The sequence below is a fragment of the Cetorhinus maximus genome, chromosome 1 (genome assembly GCF_964194155.1).
Source record: "Cetorhinus maximus chromosome 1, sCetMax3.hap1.1, whole genome shotgun sequence".
In the NCBI taxonomy this organism is placed as follows: domain Eukaryota; kingdom Metazoa; phylum Chordata; class Chondrichthyes; order Lamniformes; family Cetorhinidae; genus Cetorhinus; species Cetorhinus maximus.
Window position 1 is genome coordinate 29,897,300 of NC_135879.1, and position 13,939 is coordinate 29,911,238.

The 13,939-nt window shown below is 40.4% G+C and overlaps 1 protein-coding gene and 1 non-coding gene across 9 annotated transcripts in view; both read right to left on the reverse strand.

Annotated features, from left to right (window-relative positions):
• The window catches only part of inpp4b (inositol polyphosphate-4-phosphatase type II B), a 915,802-nt gene that overhangs the window by 353,121 nt on the left and 548,742 nt on the right, over window positions 1-13,939 (reverse strand). For 6 of the 8 annotated variants that reach the window (XM_078539235.1, XM_078539226.1, XM_078539244.1 and 3 more), the window contains one exon: window positions 177-256. In XM_078539235.1, the coding sequence (XP_078395361.1) occupies window positions 177-256 (80 nt within the window). Of the gene's footprint in view, window positions 1-176; window positions 257-8,225; window positions 8,245-8,487; window positions 8,507-13,939 lie in introns of those variants that run through there. The other 2 variants (XM_078539272.1, XM_078539282.1) reach the window with 2 other exon arrangements.
• LOC144688977 (U1 spliceosomal RNA) lies at window positions 3,750-3,912 on the reverse strand. Its single transcript, XR_013578526.1, has one exon. It is a non-coding gene; the product is annotated as a U1 spliceosomal RNA (small nuclear RNA).

The following is a 13,939-nucleotide window of genomic DNA, read 5'->3' on the forward strand; positions in this document are numbered from 1 at the left end:
CTCACTTTTTCTTCATTTGTCACACAGGTCTTTAAATATGCTGAATACAAGCCACAGCACCAATAAGGGTTCAGAAACTGCCAATTAAATATCTGCCTAACTTGTGCATTTTTTTTTGTGTTATCGATATTACAAGAGAGACCCAAATTAGTTTTTTTTTAATTCTGCACACATACCTTAAGTTAATAGTCAATGTTTGCTCCTCCGACTTTAGTAGATCACCGACAGCAAATGTAGCAGAGCCCAGGAAGCTTCGCTGCAAAACAGAAAAAAAAGTCTTCATTAGTTTCAAAATCCATAAGCATGACAGCTTCATCACAATGCCTGTAAATCTGTCTTAGCTTACAAGATAGCGAGAGTGAAGGAGGAAACAGCTAGATAGATCCATTATCCTGTAGAATTCGCCAGGACATCAGTGACACAGCTATCAATAACACTCAGCCTAATTTTCTTCTCGACAGCAGGCTACCTTTTTTCATTAAAAACCAATACAAGCTTGTATGGTAAAACACTAAACAAGTAATAGAAATTTGACATTTTATTTTGATGCAGGAAGGATAAGGAAATATATGTACGGACAGTAGGTTCATATCAAAACACATCTATCTAGAAAGTTGTCATTTTTTAGGCATCAATTTTCTTCACTAGCCTCTCTTTGTCTGCAAGTATTGGACTCCTTACTGAAGTATTTTCCCCACAGGTGCTAGTTATATTCCAATGCCTCACCACCTGCTCCTTCATCGCATGTGGCCTGATCTGCACAAGGCCATATTCAACTGTGGAGAGCATCATTGCCATTGCCAATTTCCATTCTATCCCCAGCAAATAATTGTATCTTCCAACTGGAGTTACGATCAGAAATGAGTCACTTTCCTTAAAGCCAGTTACCATTGTCCTAGCTCAGATCAGTTATCTCAGCAGAGAATGAGGATTGAACCTCAGACTTTCTGAATCTGTATGCTACAGATACTCACTGAATAAATTAGCTGAGCTATCAGGATTACTTCCCTTAGGTTACTCAGGTGACAAATGCCACACAAAGCTCAAATATTCTAGCTCATATTGACAGGAAAACGTGTCAGGAAGCTATCTTTCCCCATTTGACCTGTTTCTCATATGTTGATAAAAGAGCCTCAAATGACATTTTGGAAAATACACATGGTCTACACTGAGCTTCCATCTCCACTGACGGATAACACAACAGGTTAGTTACTAGTTCAGGCTTTCCAGAACTTAGCAATATGCTACAGCGACAGCATGTATTACACCATTGTCTTGAATTAAATTGACATTCAGTCTGTCTTTGCAAAAAGTGAGCAGGTACACATCCTAACATATCATAACCCAAATGGCAGGCTGCAATTTTTGCTTTTGAACTCAGTACTGTCGAAAACTAAACTGGACTTGAAAAGGATGTCCAAAATCCAGTCTCCAGTTTCAGATTGATAGGACTGCTCTGTTAGTAGTATACATGACTTTAACTAAGGCATCATCACAAAAGTTGCAAGTACCTAAGGTCATAAGAACTAGGTGGAGTAGGCCATTCAGCCCATCGAGCTTGTTCTACCATTCAAAAAGATCATGACTGACCTGATTGCGGTCTTAATGTGGTCTCAAAGTCCCCATAACTTTGACTCCTTTGTCAATCAAAAATCTGTCCAACTCAGCCTTGAATATATTCAATGAATTAGCTTCCACTGCTCTGTTGAAGAGAATTCCAAAGACTAACAGCCCTCAGGGAAGAAATTCTTCCTCATATCCATTTTAAATGGGAGACCCCTTACCTTTAAATTATGCCCCAAGTTCTAAATTCCCCCATGATTGGAAATGCTCTCAGCATCTACCCTGTCAAGCCCCCTCAGAATTTTATGTTTCAATAAGGTCACCTCTCATTCTTCTAAACTCCAATAAGTATTGGCCCAACTAGCTCAACCTTTCAACCCCTTCATCCAATGAACCAGTCCAATGGACCTTCTCTGAACTGTTTCCAATGTAAGTTTATAATTCCTTAAGTAAGGGGACCAAAACTATGCACAGTACTCTAGGTGCGGTCTCGCCGATGGCCTGTAACAGTTGTAGCAAGACTTCCCTACTTATATACTCCATTCCCCTTGCCATAAATTGTCTTTCTAATTACTTGCTGTACCTGCATACTGTTTTTTTGATTCATGTACAAGAACACCCAGATTTCTCTGTGCTACAGCATTCTGTCGTCTCTCCATTTAAATAATATTCTGCCTGCCAAACTGGACGAACTCACATTTTCCGACATCATACTCCCTCTGCCAATGTTTTTGTCCACTCACTTAACCTACCTCTATCCCTTTGCACACTCTTTGTATCCTCCTCACAACTTGCTTTCTTACCTATCTTATTAGCTTCAAATCTGGCTACAATAGTGAGTCCCTTCACCAAATCATTAATATAGATCAGAAACAGCTGAGGTCCCAGCACCGATCCCTGCAACACTCCACTAGTGACAGTTTTCCAACCTGTAAATGACCCATTTATCCTGACTCTGTTTCCTGTTAGATAGGCAATCCTCTATCCATGCTAATATATCACCAACACCATGAGCTCTTGTGCAGTAACCTTTTATCTGGCACCTTAAGGCAACCCCTTTAAATGCCAAGAAGAAAGAAGCTGCTGCAGCTGTACTTCTGTGCTGTTTCAAATGTCTGTATGGGAGGTCAAGGGTAAAGACCTAAACATCACACAACAGTGACACCTGGAGCCGTGGCCATGTCTACAGGAGTTCAAATACAAATCTGTCTATCACTTGCTAGGCCAACTCTACCTAATCATATGGACCACTGACGGCCCAAACACATCTGAGAAATCAATACAAAAAGTATAATGTATGTGCTAACATATGTACATATACACACAGACACAACTTATCTATTATGTTATAAAGTGCTTGCATGGGTCACAGAGGTCTTTGCAATACCGATTACAAATACGTTTCCCAACATTCCCATCACATGCCTCTCCAAAGATAAGGGTGTTTCTTTCCTAACCTTTCTCCTTCCCATTTCAATCTTCCATTCACTCATCTCCCTACTCTTCTCTCTCACATGCACGTGCATCTGCATACACACACAAACATTAATTCATTTCCTTCCGAAGATCATAATTACTGCAAAAAAAAAATTAAAGCCACCAATAAATTCTAAAAGACACTTCACTAAGATCTGAAGTGCAGTTAGGTTCTAGTCCTGGTCACTTGCTGACAAATTATATTTGATGCATTTAGGATAATAGAATCATCACTTTTCAAATTTACTACTGAATCTGATTCCACCAGCTATTCAGGTACTGCATTCCACTCACAAAACAATTTTCATTTCCCCTCTATTTTGTTTGCCAATTAGTTTAAAACTGTGGCCCCTGGTTACCTATTGTGCTGCTAATGAAAACAGTTAATCCTTATTTACACTACTAAAATGCTTAATCATTTATTAAATTATTTACCTCTATTAAATCTCCCCTTAACATCCTCTGCTCCAAGGAGAATAATCCTAAGAATAAGGTAGGCCTGGGTAGTAGATTTTAGTGTAAATTGACCGTTTTTAGACTATTTTCATATTATATTCATTGTTGTAAGCTAACAAAGTTAAGACGACATTTTATACTAACACTTGACCAAAGAAGCTGTTTTGCATTCTCATATTTCTTTCCGAAAACATTGCTGAACTGAAGTAGAAGAAAAGATGAAAGATACAAAATCTACTGTTTGATTTGTAATTCAGGGGAGAGCGTGAACACAGTCCCCCACTACCACAAATTTTGCATTCAAGTATCCGCATTTGGGGACATCGTAGGCGCCAGCACACCCGAAGTACAATGGGCTAGCCTCGTCCTGGGAGAACCACCTTCATGATCATGGTGTCTCCTCTGCCATATAAGTATAAGTTTTGCATTCAGCCCCTTATAATCACTTATGTGTATTAATTAAGAATTACTATATAATTAGCAATCAGCCAGAAACAGATGATTGACCAAGTAGTGTACCTCAATTAAGTTGTAATTGAAGAATTAGAATCAAGTAGTTGCTAAGGCTAGGTTATATTCAAAACTCTGTAAATTCCAACAAGTACTGCTGTAAGATTCTAGCCTTGGATGAGCATCAAATCAGATGTTATGTGCGAAGTTCAGCTTGCTCTAGCCTTGACCATCTCAAGAGTTGGGGCTGGGCAATGGAAAACTATGCAAAGTCAAATAAGAAACGGCACTGCGAAAGATACATTGTTCCTTCGGATGGACAATGTACACAGGTAGTAAAACTCCAGTTAAAACAATTCAGCAATTAAACTGAGCAATTATGAAATTACACAAACATGGTCCGAGATAAGGCAATGAAAATTTGGGGGCTAAAAGGGCTTCGAGCGACATCTTTGCGAGCTAGTTGTGCGCTGGATGCTACTGAAGCAGAATTTGCAAGAATTGCTGTTAGCGAAGGAACATTGCAACTTTATATAGGTCTGATCGCCTGGCAGAAGCTGTGAAAGTTTGCTTTGTACTGATAAGTATACTTTTTCCTTTGAAGATAATATTTTTCTTCTTTGCCGCTATTCGAGGGTCCGTCTTTGCCTTCACCGAATTAAAATGTTTTATTGGGTTATTTTTGGAATCGGGTAATGGGACAATTAAGCTTGAACAATCATGAATTAAATTAAAATACTCTAATGAGCTGACAAATTCTGGCGACAGGACAAGACCAAAAGACAAGACCAAAAGACAAGACATTTGATCAGTAAGTTGTTAGAAAAGTTGCTTGTGTTCTATGGAATTAACACTTTGCGACAGAAAATAGCATAAAGGTAACAAGTCTATCTCATCGCGGTTCAAAGAAAATCTGGCTCGCATGTCCAGCGAAGAAGCTAAAACGCGAATGTGAATGATTCAAGAAAGTGAACTCCAGTTCCATGTTACTGCTTTTATTGAAGATGAAGTCGGTGGTAAAATATGGCAGCCAGTAAAAGGCAGGAAGACCCTCTTGAATAGAGCATTTAACTCTTGTGCGAGTAGGGATGACAAAATTCTATGGAACAAGAATCAAGAGATCCAAGAGTTAAAACAGCTGTTAGAAAAAGAGATAAAAACAAAAAAACTACTGCGGATGCTGGAAATCCAAAACAAAAACAGAATTACCTGGAAAAACTCAGCAGGTCTGGCAGCATCGGCGGAGAAGAAAAGAGTTGATGTTTCGAGTCCTCATGACCCTTCAATTGAGTTCTGTTGAAGGGTCATGAGGGCTCGAAACGTCAACCCTTTTCTTCTCCGCCGATGCTGCCAGACCTGCTGAGTTTTTCCAGGTAATTCTGTTTTTGTGTTAGAAAAAGAACTCTGCTTAAAAGAATGGACTAACTTATAACTCCGGGTCCGTGATCTACATGGAGATGCTGATTGTACAGCGTCCATGTTGCATTAGTAAAGCCACCCGAGTATCAACGTAAGTCCGTTACTGCTGAGGCACAGGAGTTTAAACAGAAGTTTGCTTAAAAACCATAAAGAAAATTAATCGCTTGAGTCTGATCTGCAGGACATCAGATGTGCCCTCCAGAGAATATAGCAATGAATAACGGTCTAGGGGGGGACCATTCCCATTGCTCAACGAAGATACATGAGCTATAAGGGAGGTTAAAAAGGCGGAACGCATTCCTTTCCGCAATTTCGCGTGAAAACACACCAGCCCCAGCTTCTGTTTCGGTAGCAGCACGGACAACTGTCCAGGACCCACAAGACCAATCAGTAAACGTGGAGGAAAGATCTGTTCCTCTCTCTCTCATACTGAAATTAAAGCCTGAGAGAGAGAGAGAGTGTTGGGGACAATTCAAGATGCTGATGAACCTCTTGAAGTAAACAGACAGTGGGCAAACTTCAGCTGGGCAGAGTTGGAGGATAGCGATGTATAACGCCTTCTTAAAAGAAAACGCAGACCCCGAACTCCACAACATGCAGATTTACTAAGTAGTGGTTTTACTTTTTATGCATTGCCGGAATTGCAAACATAAATCTAAATGTAAAGAACCACCAGACCTGATCACTCCGTACCTCCGGTAATAGGCTGCATGATTTGTACGAGTGCTCCCAACATGTAACCCCTGGAACACCAGCGGCAGGGAAAAGTCAATGTATCTTCCAGGGTGCATTTATCAAGCAGCTACACCCAAAGGCATTGGGAATTTCTGAACCAAATGGCCCCCAAATTTTAACCAATCCTTAACGCCAGATTGAAGCATAGACATCCATTAAAGATCCTATTAAGATGCAGCCAGAAGCAGGCCGCCAGCAGGAGAATGAGCAAGGATCGGGACAACAACAACATCCACGCTCTGAGAGGACCTGGTATGTCTTGTTTCTATTGTGGTAAAATAGGCCCTTGTGTGCGTGATTGTAGGAATAAACCATCCTTATACCAGTCTCTCCCACCTCCCGCAAGAACTCGAAAATCACCTCAGATTAACAAACACTACCAACAAAATCAGCATAATTAACAAAACTCTCAAAATTCACCCCAGCAAAATGTTGCTAATTTGATGTTTTCTAAAATGGAAGGTGAGTTTAAACAAATGCTCAGTAGAGGGATGTCCGATGTGACGTTATCCCAAAAAGGGCAGTTTGCTGACAGACCAGCCCCGCTTGAGGGGTCAGGCCCCCTCCAAATGATCAGCAGTGGGATTCTGACATGACTGTGATAACAGGCCAGCCATTCCTGTGTTTTCGATGGCGGCCAAAAGCAGAACATGTTAATTGACATATGTTCAGCAGTCATAATCATTCTTACCTCACACTCTGCAACGGCCGGCAATGGTTGTGTGCTCCATTGAAAGGTAACAATGGTTCAGAAAACGTCGCGTTTGAAGGAGAGGCTTCCGAAGTCCAGTTAGAAAGTTTCTCCTGCACAGTTAACTCACCACTGTATATATATTTGTCATTGAGAATGGGAATAGTAGAAACTGGTATGTTAGACCCAGTATGGCAGGATCATCGACCACAACAATAATTGCCAGTGGTTAGATGCTGAGAATAAGAAAACGGTGGTAGTTTTGGATGTTCATTTGTTTTTGTAATTAAAAAGGCTTGTTTGTACAATCCCCCTGAACATGAAAATGCTCAGGTAGAACAGTCAATTCAGAAACATCTTGCTGTCTTTGCCAATAACAAACATGACTGGGGGGGGGGGGGGGTGAATGAAGGGGTGGAGTCCACCAACGGACCTCCTCATTCCTTCGTTAAACGATTCAGTCACTTGTTAAACGGGGTGCTGTAAGGTAAGGGACGTTCACAGCAAGTTCATCTACTCGACCTATAAAGAAACCTGGTGGTGGTTGGAAATCAAGTTCTGAAATACCAGCCTTTCCTCCTATGCAAAATACTGCAGATGCTGGAAATCTGAAACAAAAGCAGAAAATGCTGGAAAAACTCAGCAGGTCTAACAGCATCTGTGGAGAGAAAGACAGAGTTAACATTTCGAGTCTGTATGACTGGCTCGAAACACGAACTGTCTTTCCACAGATACTGTTAGGCCTGCTAAGTTTTTCCAGCATTTTCTGTTTTTGTTTCAGCCTTTCCTCCTGTTGTGCATGGAGCACCAATTCCTTCTGTCGAAAATTCCAGTTGGTTCTAAGTATTTTTCCACCATGGATATTTTTTAATGGATTTTGGAGTATTCCCATCAGGAAGGAAGATCAGTACAAATTGGCTTTTACGTTTGAAGATCAGATTTACACTTGGATTTGTTTGTCTGAAGGTGGTGTCAGTTATTCGGGAATTTTGTCCCGTTCGTTTAAGGCCTGTTTGACTCTGGATCTCGCTTCCACCCCCCAAAATAATACATTTTATACCCGTGTCCGCAAAACAAAATTGTCAGTCTTGTTATTGTTAATAAAATATAAGAGCCCTGGTTCTACGTAACCTCCCGGCTACTCGTCTTTGGATATTTTTAATGTAAGGGAAGGGGAACCTTTGCTGCCATTTTTCACAGTGGATTTCACATATATTTCATAAATGGGTGGCAGCAGTTTTGAAAGGCTTTTCTAGAACTGAGTGCTTGTTGCAGTACGTAGGCAACATCCTTTTAGCAACTGAGACTGTAAACAAACAACTGTTCTCGTTAAACAAACTACTAACGATCCTGACACACAAGCAGTTTTAAAAGTTAATCCGCGAAAGGCTCGACTGTCCAAAGAACAAGTGACTTATCTGGGAGTTGTAATTACCCCGCCGAGAACAAATCCTGATCCTCACAAAATAGAAGTTTTTCAGAGACTGCCTCTTCCTAGAACTGAAACTGTTCTTTGATTGTTTTTGAGTCTGATTCAGTTATCAGGGAAACTTTAATCCAAATTTTGCAGAAATGGCAAAGCCACTGCACCAACTTTTAAAAGTCCCAGGTGACAATATTCAGCCTGGTTAGGAAAAGTGCCACACTGAAGCTATAACAAACTTTAAAACGTCATGCAAGTTGTTATCTGATTGTACCTGATCCTGTTTTACTTTTTCACCTAATGGTTGCTTCTACAGAACAAAGTCTAACTGCTGTACTTCGCCAGGTGGTTGCAACCGATTGCATCCTCCAAGGGACAGATACCGCCTTTTCAGCATGTGAACGTCATCTACTAGCTACGTTTTGGGCGGTACAACGTTTTACGTACATCACAGGTTTACAGCGTATCATTTTACACACACCACTGAATTTATTGATGAAGCCTGGAGATTCTTTAATTTTATCACAATGGTCAAGTAAGTGGACTGTACAGATACATTGACATTACAGCAAAAAAAGACAACAGAACTATTTCATTTACTGGCTTATGAGGGAAATCCTCCTAAACGTCCACTACTTTTAATTGACTTTGAATCACATCAGTCAAGAAGGAACCCATTAAGGACGCTCCACTTGTGTATGTGGATGGCTCTTGTTATCATATTCAAGGATCACTACACACAGGCTATGCTGTAATATTACCAGGAAGAGTAATTAAAGGACGATATGTCAGACACTCTTCCCAATATGCAGGAATCGTTGCCCTTTTAACAGCCATCAAAGGGGAGGCAGTGGTTTAGTGGTATTGTCACGACTTGTAATCCAGAGACCCAGATTCAAACCCCACCATGTCAGAAGTTGGAATTTGAATTAAATAAAAAATCTGGAATTAAAAGTCTAACCATGAAACAGTTGTCGATTGTCATAAAAACCCATCTGGATCACTAATGTCCGTCCTTACTTGGTCTGGCCTACATGTGACTCCAGACCAACCATCTTAAATGACCTTGAACAATTAGGGATGGGCAATAAATACTGGCCTAGCCAGCGTCGCTCTCATCCCATAAATGAATTTTAAAAAAGAAACTTCTAACCAAGCATAAATGCTTGGTCAGATAGCGTCTACGCCATTTTAGCTCTTCCCTTATAACGCAAAAACTCTTACTGCACTAGTGAAGGTAAATTCACGATACTTGATGGAGAAAGACATGGACAGCCCTTAACAACCACAACCGATCGTGTTATATTGGTAAGGTAGCTGCCCATAAACCAGGACAGCTCCATTGTGAATCTAATGCAGAAGCTGCAGTATCAGGAGAATTATATAAGGAAACCCCAGATGAATGAAGTGGCAGCAATCACAGTACATGATTTGATAAATTCAACCACCCTACAGCTAGAGTATGAACCTCATGCTGTTGTTATCATATGGCACAAAGGATAAGCTACACCTCCAATCAATCCCTTGGGGTACAGATATTATCCTATTCCAAGTGTTAAATGCAGATCAGCTACTAATGCACAAAAGAGACAAAGCTCCTACTCTTTGTGTTCTTCCTAAGGTGGAACAAGAATTGCTATATCTATTCCACTCATATCCAGCTCGGTGGCCACTATTCAGCTGAAGTCACATATCAGAAATGTGCTGATTCAGCATGGTGGCCAGGTATACGAGATGCAGTCAACTTATACGTATCAAGTTGCCTGCTATGTCTTCAGCAGAATCCTCCTACTTGTTCCAACACAGTCCTTTTGAAAAGTGCACCATGCCCAGGACCATTGACTCATTTCAATAATTGATTTCATTGGGCCGTTGCCAAAAACTCAAAATAATTATGAATATGCACTGGTTGCGATAGATCAATTTACCAAATGGGTTTTCCCTTTAGAACTAATACCGCACTCATGGCTGCAAAGCTTTCATTGAGTGAGGTGATCTGTAGGTGGGGACGACCATTTCAAGTAGAAAATGACCAGGGATCACATTCTACAGGAGAACTTCTTACCCAGTGCAAAAAAAATTGAGGATTACACATACATTTCACATTAGTAACCGCCTGCAGTCTTCTGGAGTAGTGGAAAGAGGGAACAGAACTTTAAAAACAATGTTGAAAAAGTTACGCACAGAACATGCCACTCAATGGGCTAACATGTTACCACGGTGCCTCACGGCTACAAGATCAACTCCTCACAGAACCACAGGAATTTCTCCTTATTAGGCAATGACAGGGATACTCATTGAGAACACACGCCTTTTAACATTGATAGCAACAAGTTCTGTGAGACAGAAACCATGCACTTCCAAATAGCTAGAACAGAGAGCAGGCTATTCTGGATTTGGTTTTGTGTAATGAGATGGGATTAATTAATGATCTCTGAGTAAAGGATCTTCTAGGGAAGAGTGATCATAGCATGCTTGAATTTCAAGTTCAATTTGAGAGCGAGAAACTTGAGTACCACACTAGTGTTCTGGAGTTAAACAAAGGTAACTACATAGGCATGAGGGCATATTTGGCCCTAGTGGACTGGGCAGGAAGAATACAAAATAGGACAGTTGATGAACAGTGGCAGATATTTAAGGAGATATTCAGTTCCTCCCAAGTAAAATATATTCCAAACAGGAAGAAAGATGGTAAGAGGGTGGGAAAGCATCCATGGCTAAGCAAGGAAGTTAAAGATAACATAAAGGCAAAAACTAAGGCATACCAAATTGCAAAGGTCAGTGGCAGGCTGGAAGATTGGGACACTTTTAAAGATCAACAAAGGGTTACTAAAAAAAAATAATAAAAAGAGCAAAGGTAAATTATGAAAGAAAACTAGCGCAAAATGTAAAAACTGATGGCAAAAGCTTTTACAAGTACATAAAAGGACAGAGAGTAGCTAAAGTGAATGTTGGTCCCTTGGAGGATGAGACTAGGGAGTTAATAGTGGGGATCGCAGAAATGGTAGAGGCGCTTAATCAATATTTTTGCCTCAGTTTTCACGGTGGAGGACACTAGTACCACCCCAATAGTAACAGGTGGAGCAGAGGGTATAGAGAAGAAGGAACTTAGAACAATCACCATTGCTAGAGAAAGTATGAAGCAAACTATTGGGATTAAAGGGTTACAAGTCCCCAGGACCTGATTGATTGCCTACATCCCAGGGTCTTAAAGGAAGTGGCAGCGGAGATAGTGGATGCATTGGTAATAATATTCCAAAATTCCCTGGATTTTGGTAAGGTTCCAGAGGATTGGAAAAATGCTAATATTCAAAAAGGGGGGGAGGTAGAAAGTAGGAAACTATAGAACAGTTAATTAACGTCTGTCATTGGGAAATTGTTGGAATCCATTATTAAGGAAGTAGTAATGGGGCATTTGGAAAGTCAAAATGCAATCCATCAGAGTCAGCATGGTTTTATGAAGAGTAAATCGTGTTTGACTAATTTGCTGCAGTTCTTTGAAGATGTGACAAGCAAAGTGGATAATGGGGATCCTGTAGATGTAGTATATCAGGCCTTTGATAAGGTTCTGCACAAAAGATTAATACACAAGATAAGATCACATGGAGTTAGGGATAATGTATTAGCTTGGCTAGAGGATTGGCTAACCAACAGAAAGCTGAGAGTCGGGATAAATGGGTCTTTTTCTGGATGGCAAGCTGTAACTAGTGGGGTGCCACAGGGTTCGGTCCTTGGGCCCCAACTATTTACAATCTATATTAATGACTTGGATTCAGGGATAGAAGGTACTATAGCTAAATTTGCAGATGACCCCAAAATAGGTGGGAAAGTAAGTTGCAATGAAGAAATAAGAAATTTACAAATGAAATTGGACAGGTTAGGTGAATGGGGCAAAATTTGGCAGATGGAGTTTAACATGGAAAAGTATGAGGTTATCCATTTTGGTTGGAAGAATAAAAAGGCGACTTATTATTTAAATGGAGAGAAACTTTAGAATGCTTCAGTGCAGAAGGATCTGGGTGTCCTCATGTATGAATTGCTGAAAGCTAGAATGCAGGTACAGCAGGTAATAAGTATGGCAAATGGAATTTTGGCATTTATTGCTAAAGGAATAGAGTATAAAAATAGTGAAGTGTTGTTGCAACTGTACAAGGCATTGGTGAGACCGCACCTGGAGTACCGTGCACAGTTTTAGTCCCCTTACTTGAGGAAGGATGTCGTTGCACTGGAGGTGGTTCAGAGCAGGTTCACTAGATTGATTCCAGAGATGCGGGGCTTGTCTTATGAGGAGAGAATGAGCAGTTTAGGTCTATACTTGCTAGAGTTTAGAAGGATGAGAGGAGAACTAATTGAGGTATGTAAGATGCTAAAGGGGATAGACAAAGTAGACGTGGAGCGGATGTTTCCCCTTGTGGAGCATTCTAGAACGAGAGGCCACAGGTTTAGGCTAAGAGGTGGTAGATTTAAATCCGAGATGAAGAGGAATTACTTTTCTCAAAGGGTCGTGAATCTGTGGAATTCACTACCTCAGAGTGCAGTGGATGCCGGGACGCTGAATAAATTTAAGGAGGAGATAGACAGATTTTTAATTAGTAATGGGTTGAAAGGTTATGGGGAGAGGGCAGGAAATTGGAGTTGAGGCCAAAATGAGATCAGCCATGATCGTAATGAATGGCGGGGCAGGTTTGAGGGGCTGAATTGCCTACTCCTGCTCCTGGTTTTTATGTTATGTTCTAAATGCTGGAACAAACAGTCCTATTAAATGAATATGTGGCAAAGAACTTGGGAGTTTTGAAGAAGGGGATTAAAAAGTATTTTGATGCAAAAGACTCCATGAATAGGAAGTCAGAGATTTAGTCATGACACTCAACTACAGTAAGAAGGAAAATTTGTTTGATCAAAAATAGAAAGGACCATTTCCTCTAATAGGCAAGTTAAGTCCAGCCTTATACTTGATACAGATTGAGAAAGAAAAGACAGGCAAAGGTAAAGACTGATGTGATACCATTTTCTAACAGTTGAAAACAGTGAAAGAGTAAATACAACACTTTTGTTTTGTTACAGATGTATATTCCGATACCCTCGAGGATCAACATGCTACAAATAGGGATGGATACCCCAGAACCAATGCCTCCTTCCAAGAGACTGTGAGCAGAGTAATTTTGGCAATTTCATTGGTCATCAATGTAACCACTGTAATATGGTTGTTTTTTGTGACAAATGTGATTGGGCCACAGAATGATTACAGTTGAAGAGGGTGAAAGACTGATAATTGAATGTAATTGCATGAGATTTGGAGACATGGTATCACTTACATTTACTTACACTGGTGACAGAGTATGTGCTGGGCCAGCAGAGCAGAAAACGGTAATTCATTATATCAGTAAAGATCTTAGATCACTAAACTGGCCCAAACTAAGTAAAATACATTAGATAACTGTAAAATGCTGTACAAACATGTACTTATGTCAGGGAAACTTAACCCTCTACATTAAAAGTCCATAATCCAGTCAACATTGGAGGCTCAGTTACAGAAAACCAGGTACAGTACAGGAAAAAAATCAAACTGAGTGCCCTAAAATGAAGGAAGGACCAGTCAATGGGTTAGTGGTTACCCGAACATACAAGCAATTATACAAATAGCATAGCTTATGAAACTGTGCCTGTCCTCTTTACAGTTCAAAGGCATTTCCCTTCCTAAAGACCTGTGTCCACAAGAATACCAG